Source organism: Hyperolius riggenbachi, chromosome 1 (assembly GCF_040937935.1).
Source record: "Hyperolius riggenbachi isolate aHypRig1 chromosome 1, aHypRig1.pri, whole genome shotgun sequence".
In the NCBI taxonomy this organism is placed as follows: Eukaryota; Metazoa; Chordata; class Amphibia; order Anura; family Hyperoliidae; genus Hyperolius; species Hyperolius riggenbachi.
Window position 1 is genome coordinate 275,347,727 of NC_090646.1, and position 17,129 is coordinate 275,364,855.

General features: G+C 43.6%; 1 protein-coding gene across 8 annotated transcripts in view; it reads right to left on the reverse strand.

The window, feature by feature from the left end:
- EPHA5 (EPH receptor A5) overlaps positions 1 to 17,129 on the reverse strand; it is a 479,253-nt gene that overhangs the window by 43,170 nt on the left and 418,954 nt on the right. For all 8 annotated transcript variants that reach the window (XM_068233605.1, XM_068233607.1, XM_068233606.1 and 5 more), the window contains one exon: positions 16,245 to 16,306. In XM_068233605.1, the coding sequence (XP_068089706.1) occupies positions 16,245 to 16,306 (62 nt within the window). The remainder of the gene's footprint in view (positions 1 to 16,244; positions 16,307 to 17,129) is intronic.

A 17,129-nucleotide genomic window follows, 5' to 3' on the forward strand; every position in this document is an offset into this window, starting at 1 on the left:
ACCTCTGCTGCTTCAGTAATCATTACGATTGGCGGCGATTGTAGTGATCACATGATCAGGAGCTAGTCACCATGGCTCCTGATCAGTGAGGGGAGATGTCAGCTGTCATATGACAGCTTGATCTTCCCTCTTGGGTGCATGCGATCGCATCAGGAGCAGCGGGACTTCAAGGAATTTGCAGTTACATCCTGTCACCAGCAGGCAGCCACACAAAGGACGTAACTGTAACGTCCTTGGTCCCAAAGGGGTTAAGATCTGATCTGCAGTGATGGTCATTATCACTGCATATCGCAAAGGACCATTCACCTAATCATGCACTTATACCCATTTTGCAAAATGGTGGAAACGATCATTCATCACTCAAAACATTGCCGGTTATCAGAAGAATCGGAAGGTGGGTATAAGCCTTTACTAAAGAGAGATTTAAACAAGAATTTTGGGTCATAAATACTTTTATCTATGTACCTGGATGTGGTGAATATTTATTTGCACCATAATTAAGGGGTGATCAGATAGCACCACAAACCCATGCATGTCCGTCAGCACTGAGACAGGGGTGCTTTTAAAGGGTGGTAGAGAGAAGATTTGATGCAAAATGTTCTCCCAGTGTTAAAAGGTATGTTCGTTCATACTGGTCAATGAACAGAGCCCTATGCTCAATAACTGCTTTCCAGGCCATCCAGCCTCCATAGTGGAGTAAGGGGCTTATAGGAATTGGTAACTACACTTCAAAAAATAAAAATAAAAACACTCTTTCACACCTTGTGTGTGCCATCTGTACTTGCATGCACAGTGCTTTACAAAAGAAAAAAAGTGTAGGCTGTGCATTGTACTGTAAGGCTACAGCACATTCATTTCATAAACAGAGCATGTGGTTGGCCAGGCAAGCACTATAGGGAAACATGCATTACGACCTATTCATGTCTGTGGAGCCAAGTATGTCTCCTGATGTGTGGAAAGCTATGGGGGTTTGCAGGATCTGCACATAATGGTCCCATGAGCAGGATGCAATTCAATTCTGCCTGTTGCCATTGCCAGAACAGGCAGACTAAGCTGAAGGATTTGGCATAGAAACTAAAGCCCATTGTATTTCAACTGTATATTTAACTGTCTATATAGAGTTCAACTTTTAATAGCATTTGCCACTCAATTACATTTTAAACAGGGAAAACCTTTTTAAACATTTATACAGTTAAAAGCAAAGACATGATGGAAATTTACATGGCTCACCAACCATGATCAAATATATAGTTCCTTACAAGGGTTTGCAAGACCTGAAATTCTTTCAGTTTCAGAAAATCATCTGTGTTTTCAGTAAAGGTTACACTGGGACAAAGTTTAGTGTAAAAACTCCCAAGCAAAGCTTGGCAGCTACAACTTGGAAGAGAGCCCTAGACAAGGTGTGAGTGCATTAGAGATCTGCGTAACAATCAGATGTTACAAAACTGCCCCAGAAATGCCATGCAAATTAAGAAAATTCAAATGAATTCAACACAAAGCTGAATTAACCACTTCCCGACCGCCGTATTGACAATTGGCGGCCGGGAAGTGGACCCCGCAAGGACCGCCGTATTGACAAATGGCGGCGGTCCTTGTAGGGGCATGGGCGGAGCGATCGCGTCATCCGTGACGCGATCCTCCGCCGCCGCCTGTCTCTGCTCACCCGCCGCAACATCCCACCGGCCATACGGAAGTACCGGCGGGATGTTAACCCGACGATCGCCGCATACAAAGTGTATAATACACTTTGTAATGTTTACAAAGTGTATTATACAGGCTGCCTCCTGCCCTGGTGGTCCCAGTGTCCGAGGGACCACCAGGGCAGGCTGCAGCCACCCTAGTCTGCACCAAGCACACTGATTCCCCCCCCCCCTGCCCCCTGATCGCCCACAGCACCCCTCAGACCCCCCCCCCTGCCCACCACCCAGACCTATGTTTACACCCAATCACCCCCCCTAATCACCCATCAATCACTCCCTGTCACTATCTGTCAACGCTATTTTTTTTTTATCCCCCCTGCCCCCTGCTCCCTCTTGATCACCCCCCCCCCCCCCACCCCTCAGATTCTCCCCAGACCCCCCCCCCATGTACTGTATGCATCTATCCCCCCTGATCACCTGTCAATCACCCATCAATCACCCCCTGTCACTGCCACCCATCAATCAGCCCCTAACCTGCCCCTTGCGGGCAATCTGATCACCCACCCACACCAATAGATCGCCCGCAGATCCGACATCAGATCACCACCCAAGCGCAGTGTTTACATCTATTCTCTCCTCTAAACACCCATCAATGACCCATCAATCACCCCCTATCACCACCTATCACTGTTACCCATCAGATCAGACCCTAATCTGCCCCTTGCGGGCACCCAATCACCCGCCTACATGCTCAGATTGCCCTCAGACCCCCCCTTATCAATTTGCCAGGGCATTATTTACATCTGTCCTTCCCTGTAATAACCCACTGATCACCTGTCAATCACCCATCAATCACCCCCTGTCACTGCCACCCATCAATCACCCCTGTCACTGCCACCCATCAATCAGCCCCTAACCTGCCCCTTGCGGGCAATCTGATCACCCACCCACACCAATAGATCGCCCGCAGATCCGACATCAGATCACCACCCAAGCGCAGTGTTTACATCTATTCTCTCCTCTAAACACCCACTAATTACCCATCAATCACCCATCAATCACCCCCTATCACCACCTGTCACTGTTACCCATCAGATCAGACCCTAATCTGCCCCTTGCGGGCACCCAATCACCCGCCTACACGCTCAGATTGCCCTCAGACCCCCCCTTATCAATTCGCCAGGGCATTATTTACATCTGTCCTTCCCTGTAATAACCCACTGATCACCTGTCAATCACCTGTCAATCACCCATCAATCACCCCCTGTCACTGCCACCCATCAATCACCCCCTGTCACTGCCACCCATCAATCAGCCCCTAACCTGCCTCTTGTGGGCAATCTGATCACCCACCCACACCAATAGATCGCCCGCAGATCCGACATCAGATCACCTCCCAAGTGCAGTGTTTACATCTGTTCTCTCCTCCAAACACCCACTAATTACCCATCAATCACCCCCTGTCACTGCTACCCATCAGATTAGACCCCTATCTGCCCCTAGGGCACCCAATCACCCGCCCATACCCTCAGAACGCCCTCAGACCCCAGCCCTGATCACCTCGCCAGTGCATTGCTTGCATCTATTCCCCCCTCTAATGACACCTTGAGACACCCATCAATCACCTCCTGTCACCCCCTAGCACACCTACCCATCAGCTCAGGTCCTAATTTACCCCGTGTGGGCTCCTGATCACTCTGCCAAACCCTCAGATCCCCCTCAGACCCCCTTCCGATCATCTCCCCAGTGCATTGATTGCATCTATTTTCCCCTCTAACCACCCCCTGAGACACCCATCAATCACCTCCTGTCACCCCCTAGCACTCCTATCCATCAGATCAATACAACCTGTCATCTAAAAGGCCACCCTGCTTATGACCGGTTCCACAAAATTCGCCCCCTCATAGACCACCTGTCATCAAAATTTTCAGATGCTTATACCCCTGAACAGTCATTTTGAGACATTTGGTTTCCAGACTACTCACGGTTTTGGGCCTGTAAAATGCCAGGGCGGTATAGGAACCCCACAAGTGACCCCATTTTAGAAAAAAAGACACCCCAAGGTATTCTGTTAGGTGTATGACGAGTTCATAGAAGATTTTATTTTTTGTCAAAAGTTAGCGGAAATTGATTTTAATTGTTTTTTTTCCACAAAGTGTCATTTTTCACTAACTTGTGACAAAAAATAAAATCTTCTATGAACTCACCATACTCCTAACAGAATACCTTGGGGTGTCTTCTTTCTAAAATGGGGTCACTTGTGGGGTTCCTATACTGCCCTGGCATTTTAGGGGCCCTAAACCGTGAGGAGTAGTCTACCAAACAAATGCCTCAAAATGACCTGTGAATAGGACGTTGGGCCCCTTAGCGCACCTAGGCTGCAAAAAAGTGTCACACATGTGGTATCGCTGTACTCAGGAGAAGTAGTACAATGTGTTTTGGGGTATATTTTTACACATACCCATGCTGGGTGGGAGAAATCTCTCTGTAAATGGACAATTGTTTGTAAAAAAAATCAAAAAATTGTCATTTACAGAGATATTTCTCCCACCCAACATGGGTATGTGTAAAAATACACCTCAAAACACATTGTACTACTTCTCCCGAGTACGGCAATACCACATGTGTGGCACTTTTTTGCAGCCTAACTGCGCTAAGGGGTCCAAAGTCCAATGAGCACCTTTAGGCTTTACAGGGGCGCTTACAATTAGGCACCCCCCCAAAATGCCAGGACAGTAAACACACCCCACAAATGACCCCATTTTGGAAAGTAGACACTTCAAGGTATTCAGAGAGGGGCATGGTGAGTCCGTGGCAGATTTCATTTTTTTTTGTCGCAAGTTAGAAGAAATGGAAACTTTTTTTTTTTTGTCACAAAGTGTCATTTTCCGCTTACTTGTGACAAAAAATAATATCTTCTATGAACTCACTATGCCTCTCAGTGAATACTTTGGGATGTCTTCTTTCCAAAATGGGGTAATTTGGGGGGTATTTATACTATCCTGGAATTCTAGCCCCTCATGAAACATGACAGGGGGTCAGAAAAGTCATAGATGCTTGAAAATGGGAAAATTCACTTTTTGCACCATAGTTTGTAAATGCTATAACTTTTACCCAAACCAATAAATATAGGCTGAATGGGTTTTTTTTCATTAAAAACATGTTTGTCCACATTTCTCGCGCTGCATGTATACAGAAATTTTACTTTATTTGAAAAATGTCAGCACAGAAAGTTAAAAAAATCATTTTTTTGCCAAAATTCATGTCTTTTTTGATGAATATAATAAAAAGTAAAAATCGCAGCAGCAATCAAATAGCACCAAAAGAAAGCTTTATTAGTGACAAGAAAAGGAGCCAAAATTCATTTAGGTGGTAGGTTGTATGAGCGAGCAATAAACCGTGAAAGCTGCAGTGGTCTGAATGGAAAAAAAGTGCCTGGTCCTTAACCCCCAGAGACCCAAATATAGAAAAAAGCTTCAAAAAAATGTTTCAACCTTTCTTGTTATAGGAGGCTTGTGATGCCTAAATCAGTGTTTTTTTTTAATTTTGACATTTTAGTAACTTTTTGGGAGGATGTTGTAAAATTGCAACGCTGGGCTTGTAGAGTAGCAGAAGTTCAATAGTATCACTCACACTCTGAACACATGTAAGGAACAATTAAGTTATTTTTTACTTTACAGTTTATAAAGACCCACATAAGTTCATGTATATGCACAATAACAACAGTATAATAAATTGATAATAAAAATTATTTTTTTTCTTTAATACAAAAAATGAGTATCATATAAAAAAAACACTGGATCCAGACTATGGCCTCGATTCATCAAGTGTTACCGAACGCTCTCCGAATGCTTTATCGAGCGTTCGGTAATTTAGCGCAAGCATGTAGCGGAAGTTAGTATTCATGAATGACATCGCAGGTCAATATCGTGCGTGCGGTAATTGTGCGGTAAATTTTCCGAAACTAGTATTCAAGAAGCAGAAAGGGGGCATGTCAGGGCGGTAAATTCCAAGTGCAATATCGCCTGCACTGCCCTGTCGTTATTTATGTTTCTGCTGTCGGTGTATTTAACAGGAACCTGTACTGAGTAAAATTATTTAAAATAAGCACATGACGTAGCTGCAAATGAATATTACATCCTTACCTTTCCTCTCAGAAGCTCACCGTTTTCTTCTTATAGTGATCCCTTCCAGTTCTAACAAGATTGTCAGGACTGAAATATACCAGTTGCTGTCAGTTATATATCAGTTATATATCAGCTGCTGTCAGTTACAACTGAATGTGCAAGGTAATGTCCATGATTCTCTATGGCTCAAGTGGGCAATATTACAGTTTAATAGTGTGCTGACCAGGAAGCTGTTATGGGGTAATGGCCTTTTGGCCCATGAATTTACTCTAAAGGCTCTATACAGTAGGTAGAGACATACATAAATTAAACAAATTAGCTAATTGCCAGCACCTAACCACAGGTATACAAAAACTCTAATTAAATTAGCTGTTAAAGAACAGGTGGTAACAGGGGATAACAGTTGATACAACAGGGCACAAAAAAAGGTTAGGAAGTCTGCAAGCAGGACCCTGTGATGTACAAATTGGGTGCCTGTTTACAGTGGATGCATCAAACAATGAAAAATGTCATCAATTACCATATGTATTGGCAGGTCTGAGGGCTGCAAGAGATAGGCATTTGTGGAAGTTCCAATGACTTTCCTGTCAGGCAGGAACAGCCAGGTTTGATATTAAGGCCTGGTGCACACCAAAAACCGATAGCAGATCCGCAAAACGCTAGCGGTTTTTGAAACGCTTTTTCTTATTTTTAGGAAGCATTTCACCTAGTGTTTTGCGTTTTTGGGTAGCGTTTTTGGTGTAGTAGATTTCATATATTGTTACAGTAAAGCTGTTACTGAACAGCTTCTGTAACAAAAACACCTGCAAAACTGCTCTGAACTGGCGTTTTTCAAAGCGGTTTGCGTGTTTCCTATACTTAACATTGGAGGCAGCAACGCCTCCGCAATCCAAAAAATTCCTCACCCCGGGAGTATGCGTTTCAGCAAAATGCCTCCCGCTCTGTGATCCACCCCATTGAAATACATTACCCACGCGTTTCCACAGCCGCAAGAGGCTGTAAAAACGCGAGAAAACCCGCTCGGTGTGCACCAGCCCTAATGCTGGGTATACACGGCTCGATGCCCCCTTATCAATCGAGCCGCTGATGGCTCGATTGATAATATCCGACGTGTCCGATCACCGCGGGGATCGATTCCGTGCTCGATACCCGCGGCCGGACAATAACGGCGAATCGAGCGGGAGATAAGAAGCGCCGGCGGGGACGAGTGGGAATCGATCCGGGTGCACGCGCGGACAAGCGGGGACGCAGCGGGAGTCGATCCGGCGGCTAATCGGCCGCCAGATCGACCCGTGTATTCCCAGCATTAGTCCATGTTTCATGTTTCAACTTCACACTTTCCATTCCACAACTCTTTTCAGGTAGACATCTTATTCAATTAGTCATGCAAACAGTTTCATCCTTGCCTCAAAGAAAACTATCACCTTCTCAAGTTTACTATGCAGACAAAATCTTGCTACCACTATGACCCACTGTTGTAAAATTACAACATAGAAATAACCATCTCCAAATCTCTCAATATCAGTATATTTGATGATGTTACAAAATCTGCATGATCTACACATGTTAATTATCACAGAAAAAAATATTTCAAACTTTTTATTTACTTGAGTCTTGATGTATCCTGTCCAAAACAACAAGATGATATACTCCAAAGCAGGCAACAGAGTTGTATGACTTCATGGCCAAATAAACAGACCTATTTATACATTCAATCATCCAATAGTGTTGCAGAACTGAACAATAGGTCCTATTAGTAATGTACATGAGGTTTTAAAAAGAAGAGAATGGGGGAGGGTTTTTTTTTTTAGCCTTAAATGTGATGTTGTAATATTACAACACTGGGTCTCTGCATGTTAAAGGGGTTAAAGCCCAGGGTCCTCAAGTGGTTAAGCAAAATTAGCCATACTGGTGAGTAATAAAGCATTTTGGTCTTTCAGAGAATTGCAAATACTTGTCACAACATACTTTATTCACAGTCAATGATACTGCAGTACTTAATAAATCAACTTTTTCTCCTGAATTTTCTCCTAGGAGATAATTTTACAATTTACCTTTAAAATATATTTTCCGCACTTTGCAACTGAAAAACTATCAAAACAAATATACTGTCAAAATCATTTTGAGTATTTTTTGCATGCTGGTAGTTTAAAAGACATTGAATTGACAAGGTATGAAAATAGAATCTAGAAGAAAACTCAAGAGGAATGCATATGGGCCATTGTGTGTTATGTTACCAGGTCTCTTATGCTCATAGAATTATACAATTGTAGGTTTATGGAAAGCTCAACTCTAGGCAGCCAAGTAAACCTACAGTCGAAATACACTTTAGGTGAAATATCTTATTATATATATTAATATCTATACCTGCCAAAAGATTAACACTTATTTCCTACCAGTCCTGGGATTAAGTTAACTCAGCCACACAAAACATCCTGCATAGACATCTATATGCCCTCCACTTTCTAGTTTAGCAGCAAAACAACCTATCATGACCCAAGAAGCTTTCCTTAAACTGTTGATTGGCTTAGCAGATAATTGTTGAGTTTATCATTCAGCTCCTGCAATCAGGCTAGACTTCATGCGGTGTGCAGTATAGTACAGTCCAGTGCGTTTAAAGTGAAGACAAACTTACTCCTGTCTGGGAGTACTACTACTAAGTAACAATTAAAGTGGACCCAAATTAAAAATACAAGATTTCAGAAATAAAATCGATTTTCTAAATTATAAAATTAAATAGCAGCCTTTTTTCAGCTGCATGATGACAAATATAAAATATTTTACATTTATTTGAGGAACCCTTCCCTTCCTTTCATATTGCCGGGACATAATCCAGCAGAGTGGTGGAGTAGGTGGTGTCTGGCAATGGAGGAATTGCTAATGAATGCCACCTGTATAACTCTAGTTATGAAAAGAGAAGGGTGAAAAGCATGCAGTGAAATGTTCATAGGCTTGCAGGAGTGTTTATTTATATTTGTATGTGTCAGAGTGGTGCAACTAAATATTTGAATTAAAAAACATGTTTGGTTTGGGTCCACTTTAAATGATAGAACTGGAATCAGGTCCTTCTACTGACTGTAGATGAAAACACATTCAATCATCTTTTAATGAGCAGGTTACTAGATAAAATAAGGATTTCTTTTATTTCAGCTTTCCATTTTCAAGGCCAAGCTCAGGAACAGTATAATGTGCATTAGTTTTAATACATACATTCTGTATGAACAGGTTTTGTAGAAATGCTGTAGCTTTTACAAGCCAGAAAGCAAAAAAGAAAAGTAAAACTAAAACAGAAGAAAATGCAAGGGTGATAAAAGTCAGAAAAGAAGGAAAAATACTTTTTTTTATAAAGTATCATCAAAAAACTTAAATATAAAAAAGTTTTTAAAGTGTCATTGTCACCTCAGATTTCAGATCACCATTCTTTATACAGAGTCTTCTTAGGGCCTCTTTCACAGTGCGGCGTTAAAGTCGCACGTTAGAAAATGTTTCAACGTGAACTAACGCACAGCAATATTAAGTCTGTGCAAGATTCACAGTGCACACGTTGTGTTGTGTGTAATGTGTAGCAATATTTAGAAAGTGCTGCATGCTGTGCGTTTAGCAATACATTTGCTGTGTTATGTGTGTTGCACATGCTCAGTAATGGTTTTTTTTTAAATGTAATGCATGCGCCGTTTTCGTTCCATCGGTATGCGACGAAAACGGTGCACCAAGGGACACATAACGCAGTGCAAAATAACGTACAATTTTATAACCTACATGCGCTGCGTTAGGGGCATGTTGTGCAAATTTAACGTCACATCAAATGCAACGTCCCACTGTGAAGGAGGCCTAGAAGGAACCTGAAGCGAGTAAAATTATTTAAAATAAACAGATGGCGTAGCTGTAAATTAATATTACATACTAACCTCGCCATCAATTCCTCTCAGAAGCTCACCATTTTCTTCTTACAGTGATCCCTTCCAGTTCTGGCAATATTTTGGCAGAACTGAAATATACCAGTTGCTGTCAGTTATATATCAGCTGCTGTCAGTTACAACTGAATATGCAAGGTAATGTCTATGGTTCCCTATGGCTCAAGTGGGCGATATAACAGTTTAACAGCGTGCTGACCAGGAAGCTGTTATGGGGTAATGGGCATTTTTAAATTGGAGGATGGAGAATTCCATTGATCATAGTGGACAAATGGGACGCAGGAGAGGAAAAAGGGATTGAGGAGTAGACTATACAGGAGGTAAATATAACCTGTGTAAGGTTATTTTGACTTTTTATTTTCAGTTTAGGTTTTCTTTAACCACTTCCCGACCGCCGTATGTACAATTGGCGGCCGGGAAGTGCACCCCGCAAGGACCGCCGTATTGACAATTGGCGGCGGTCCTTGTAGGGGCATGGGCGGAGCGATCGCGTCATCAGTGACGCGATCCTCCGCCTCCGCCTGGCGCCGCTCACCCGCCGCAACATCCCGCCGGCTATACGGAAGCGCCGGCGGGATGTTAACCCCGCGATCGCCGCATACAAAGTGTATAATACACTTTGTAATGTTTACAAAGTGTATTATACAGGCTGCCTCCTGCCCTGGTGGTCCCAGTGTCCGAGGGACCACCAGGGCAGGCTGCAGCCACCCTAGTCTGCACCAAGCACACTGATTTCCCCCCCCCTGCCCCAGATCGCCCACAGCACCCATCAGACCCCCCCCTGCCCACCCCCCAGACCCCTGTTTGCACCCAATCACCCCCCTAATCACCCATCAATCACTCCCTGTCACTATCTGTCAACGCTATTTTTTTTTATCCCCCACCCTGCTCCCTGCCCCCTCCTGATCACCCCCCACCCCTCAGATTCTCCCCAGACCCCCCCCCCCCCCCAGACCACCCCCCCTGTTTACTGTATGCATCTATCCCCCTGATCACCTGTCAATCACCTGTCAATCACCTGTCAATCACCTGTCAATCACCCATCAATCACCCGTCAATCACCCCCTGTTACTGCCACCCATCAGCCAGCCCCTAACCTGCCCCTTGCGGGCAATCTGATCACCCCCCCACACCAATAGATCGCCCGCAGATCCGACATCAGATCACCTCCCAAATCCATTGTTTACATCTATTCTCTCCTCTAAACACCCACTAATTACCCATCAATCACCCATCAATCACCCCCTATCACCACCTGTCACTTTTACCTATCAGATCAGACCCTAATCTGCCCCTTGCGGGCACCCAATCACCCGCCGACACGCTCAGATTGCCCTCTGACCCCCCCTTATCAATTCACCAGTGCATTAATTACATCTGTACTTCCCTGTAATAACCCACTGATCACCTGTCAATCACCTGCCAATCACCTATCACCCATCAATCACCCCCTGTCACTGCCACCCATCAATCAGCCCCTAACCTGCCCCTTGCGGGCAATCTGATCACCCACCCACACCATTAGATCGCCCGCAAACCCGCCATCAGATTACCTCCCAAATGTATTGTTTCCATCTGTTATCTTCTCTAAACACCCACTAATTACCCATCAATCACCCATCAATCACCCCCTATCACCACCTGTCACTTTTACCTATCAGATCAGACCCTAATCTGCCCCTTGCGGGCACCCAATCACCCGCCCACACGCTTAGATTGCCCTCTGACCCCCCCTTATCAATTCACCAGTGCATTAATTACATCTGTTCTTCCCTGTAATAACCCACTGATCACCTGTCAATCACCTGCCAATCACCTATCACCCATCAATCACCCCCTGTCACCCCCTGTCACTGCCACCCATCAATCAGCCCCTAACCTGCCCCTTGCGGGCAATCTGATCACCCACCCACACCATTAGATCGCCCGCAAACCCGCCGTCAGATTACCTCCCAAATGTATTGTTTACATCTGTTATCTTCTCTAAACACCCACTAATTACCCATCAATCACCCATCAATCACCCCCTATCACCACCTGTCACTGTTACCTATCAGATCAGACCCTAATCTGCCCCTTGCGGGCACCCAATCACCCGCCCACACGCTCAGATTGCCCTCAGACCCCCCCCCCCCCCTTATCAATTCGCCAGTGCATTAATTACATCTGTCCTTCCCTGTAATAACCCACTGATCACCTGTCAATCACCTGCCAATCACCTATCACCCATCAATCAACCCCTGTCACTGCCACCCAACAATCAGCCCCTAACCTGCCCCTTGCGGGCAATCTGATCACCCACCCACACCAATAGATCGCCCGCAGATCCGACATCAGATCACCACCCAAGCGCAGCGTTTACATCTATTCTCTCCTCTAAACACCCACTAATTACCCATCAATCACCCCCTATCACCACCTATCACCACCTGTCACTGTTACCCATCAGATCAGACCCTAATCTGCCCCTCGCGGGCACCCAATCGCCCGCCTACACGCTCAGATTGCCCTCAGACCCCCCCTTATCAATTCGCCAGTGCAATATTTACATCTGTTCTCCCCTGTAATAACCCACTGATTACCTGTCAATCACCTATCAATCACCCATCAATCACCCCCTGTCACTGCCACCCATCAATCACCCCCTGTCACTGCCACCCATCAATCACCCGCTGTCACTGCCACCCATCAATCAGCCCCTAACCTGCCCCTTGCGGGCAAACTGATCACCCACCCACACCAATAGATCGCCCGCAGATCCGACATCAGATCACCACCCAAGCGCAGTGTTTCCATCTATTCTCTACCCTAAACACCCACTAATTACCCATCAATCACCCCCTGTCACTGCTACCTATCAGATTAGACCCCTATCTGCCCCTAGGGCACTCAATCACCCGCCCACACCCTCAGAATGCCCTCAGACCCCAGCCCTGATCACCTCGCCAGTGCATTGCTTGCATCTATTCCCCCCTCTAATCACACCTTGAGACACCCATCAATCACCTCCTGTCACCCCCTAGCACACCTACCCATCAGATCAGGCCCCAATTTGCCCCGTGTGGGCTCCTGATCACTCGGCCAAACCCTCAGATCCCCCTCAGACCCCCTTCCGATCACCTCCCCAGTGCATTGATTGCATCTATTTTCCCCTCTAACCACCCCCTGAGACACCCATCAATCACCTCCTGTCACTCCCCTAGCACTCCTATCCATCAGATCAGGCCCAATACAACCTGTCATCTAAAAGGCCACCCTGCTTATGACCGGTTCCACAAAATTCGCCCCCTCATAGACCACCTGTCATCAAAATTTGCAGATGCTTATACCCCTGAACAGTCATTTTGAGACATTTGGTTTCCAGACTACTCACGGTTTTGGGCCTGTAAAATGCCAGGGCGGTATAGGAACCCCACAAGTGACCCCATTTTAGAAAAAAAGACACCCCAAGGTATTCTGTTAGGTGTATGACGAGTTCATAGAAGATTTTATTTTTTGTCAAAAGTTAGCGGAAATTGATTTGTATTGGTTTTTTTTCACAAAGTGTCATTTTTCACTAACTTGTGACAAAAAATAAAATCTTCTATGAACTCGCCATACACCTAACGGAATACCTTGGGGTGTCTTCTTTCTAAAATGGGGTCACTTGTGGGGTTCTTATACTGCCCTGGCATTTTAGGGGCCCTAAACCGCGAGGAGTAGTCTAGAAAACAAATGCTTCAAAATGACCTGTGAATAGGACGTTGGGCCCCTTAGCGCACCTAGGCTGCAAAAAATTGTCACACATGTGGTACCGCCGTACTCAGGAAAAGTAGTATAATGTGTTTTGGGGTGTATTTTTACACATACCCATGCTGGATGGGAGAAATTTCTATGTAAATGGACAATTGTGTGTAAAAAAATCAAACAATTGTCATTTACAGAGAAATTTCTCCCACTTAGCATGGGTATGTGTAAAAATACACCCCAAAACGCATTATACTACTTCTCCTGAGTACGGCGGTACCACATGTGTGGCACTTTTTTACACCCTAAGTACGCTAAGGGGCCCAAAGTCCAATGAGTACCTTTAGGATTTCACAGGTCATTTTGCGACATTTGGTTTCAAGACTACTCCTCACGGTTTAGGGCCCCTAAAATGCCAGGGCAGTATAGGAACTCCACAAATGACCCCATTCTAGAAAGAAGACACCCAAAGGTATTCCGTACGGAGTATGGTGAGTTCATAGAAGATTTTATTTTTTGTCACAAGTTAGCGGAAAATGACACTTTGTGAAAAAAAACAATTAAAATCAATTTCCGCTAACTTGTGACAAAAAAATAAAAACTTCTATGAACTCACCATACTCCTAACGGAATACCTTGGGGTGTCTTCTTTCTAAAATGGGGTCATTAGTGGGGTTCCTATACTGCCCTGGCATTTTAGGGGCCCTAAACCGTGAGGAGTAGTCTTGAAACAAAAATGACCTGTGAAATCCTAAAGGTACTCATTGGACTTTGGGCCCTTTAGTGCAGTTAGGGTGCAAAAAAGTGCCACACATGTGGTATCGCCGTACTCGGGAGAAGTAGTATAATGTGTTTTGGGTTGTATTTTTACACATACCCATGCTGGGTGGGAGAAATACCTCTGTAAATGACAATCTTTTGATTTTTTTACACACAATTGTCCATTTACAGAGGTATTTCTCCCACCCAGCATGGGTATGTGTAAAAATACACCCCAAAACACATTGTACTACTTCTCCCGAGTATGGCGATACCACATGTGTGGCACTTTTTTGCACCCTAACTGCGCTAAAGGGCCCAAAGTTCAATGAGTACCTTTAGAATTTCACAGGTCATTTTGAGAAATTTCGTTTCAAGACTACTCCTCACGGTTTAGGGCCCCTAAAATGCCAGGGCAGTATAGGAACCCCACAAATGACCCCATTTTAGAAAGAAGACACCCCAAGGTATTCCGTTAGGAGTATGGTGAGTTCATAGAAGATTTTATTTTTTGTCAAAAGTTAGCGGAAATTGATTTTAATTGTGTTTTTTCACAAAGTGTCATTTTCCGCTAACTTTTGACAAAAAATAAAATCTTCTATGAACTCACCATACTCCTAACGGAATACCTTGGGGTGTCTTCTTTCTAAAATGGGGTCATTTGTGGGGTTCCTATACTGCCCTGGCATTTTAGGGGCCCTAAACCGTGAGGAGTAGTCTTGAAACGAAATTTCTCAAAATGACCTGTGAAATTCTAAAGGTACTCATTGGACTTTGGGCCCTTTAGCGCAGTTAGGGTGCAAAAAAGTGCCACACATGTGGTATCGCCGTACTCAGGAGAAGTAGTATAATGTGTTTTGTGGTGTATTTTTACACATACCCATGCTGAGTGGGAGAAAGATCTCTGTAAATGGACAATTGTGTGTAAAAAAAATTAACAAATTGTCATTTACAGAGATATTTCTCCCACCCAGCATGGGTATGTGTAAAAATACACCCCAAAACACATTATACTACTTCTCCTGAGTACGGCAATACCACATGTGTGGCACTTTTTTGCAGCCTAACTGCGCTAAGGGGTCCAAAGTCCAATGAGCACCTTTAGGCTTTACAGGGGTGCTTACAATTTAGCACCCCCCAAAATGTCAGGACAGTAAACACACCCCACAAATGACCCCATTTTGGAAAGTAGACCCTTCAAGGTATTCAGAGAGGGGCATGGTGAGTCCGTGGCAGATTTCATTTTTTTTTTGTCACAAGTTAGAAGAAATGGAAACTTTTTTTTTTTTTTTCACAAAGTGTCATTTTCCGCTTACTTGTGACAAAAAATAATATCTTCTATGAACTCACTATGCCTCTCAGTGAATACTTTGGGATGTCTTCTTTCCAAAATGGGGTCATTTGGGGGGTATTTATACTATCCTGGAATTCTAGCCCCTCATGAAACATGACAGAGGGTCAGAAAAGTCAGAGATGCTTGAAAATGGGAAAATTCACTTTTTGCACCATAGTTTGTAAACGCTATAACTTTTACCCAAACCAATAAATATACACTGAATGGGTTTTTTTTATCAAAAACATGTTTGTCCACATTTTTCGCGCTGCATGTATACAGAAATTTTACTTTATTTGAAAACTGTCAGCACAGAAAGTTAAAAAAAATCATTTTTTTGCCAAAATTCATGTCTTTTTTGCTGAATATAATAAAAAGTAAAAATCTCAGGAGCAATCAAATAGCACCAAAAGAAAGCTTTATTAGTGACAAGAAAAGGAGCCAAAATTCATTTAGGTGGTAGGTTGTATGAGCGAGCAATAAACCGTGAAAGCTGCAGTGGTCTGAATGGAAAAAAAGTGGCCGGTCCTTAAGGGGTAGAAAGCCCTAGGTCCTCAAGTGGTTAAAGCATAAACATAACAACAAATCATGTATTGTACAAAGAGTTTCTATGGTTCTAACAGTCAAGTTCAAATACTATAATTTAACTTAAGCACCCAGGCTATGGCACACCACAGCTGGGCATTCACTCATTTGAGCGCTATGCCAAAAAGAAACCATAGCATTCATACATGCAAGTCCTTACCTTTAGAAAAGTATCCAGGGAACCATTTTCCATGTATTCTGTAACAATCATCACTGGTTTGCCTGCAACAGACACACATGCTTCCTTAATGTGGTAAGTAATAATTGTTAACAATGGTGATAATTACTTTCAGTTGCCTTGGCACATTATACATCAGACTTTATATTATAGTAAAGTATGGTTCAAATGCATTCCCTGAACCTGCTTACAATCATATACACCTACACACAAACATACATACATAAATGCTTATACAAACAATACTGATAAGGAGTAAGCAGAATATTATTCTAACATGCAAATCTTCACTCACTTGGGAAGTGGAGGTCATGTTAGCAAATTCTGAAAGTGAGGTGGAGGGTGCTTGGAATAGGGGTATATATTTTTCACCTGCTGCTGGCCTGTCTTCTGGGGAACCCACCCTTCCCAAGAAAAAATGGAAATAATTTATACGATTGGGTTGACAGGTAGTGCTGGAATTAAAGTGGACCCAAATTAAAAATACAAGATTTCACAAATAAAATCTATTTTCTAAATTATAATAATAAATAGCAGCCTTTTTTCAGCTGCATGATGACAAATATAAAATATTTTACATTTGTTGGAGGAACCCCTCCCCTTCCTTTCAAATTGCTGGGATTTTTCGGCAAACTGGTGGAGTAGGTGGTGTCCGGCAATGAAGGAATTGCTAATGGCAGCCACCTGTATAACCCTAGTTATGCAAAGAGGAGGGTGAAAAGCATGCACTGAAATGCTCATAGGTTTGAAGGAGTGTTTATTTATATTTGTATATGTCAGAGTAGTGCAACTAAATATTTTTAATTAAAAAAATGTTTGGTTTGGGTCCGCTTTAATTGTTATTCGTACAGACATGAATTTGTTTGA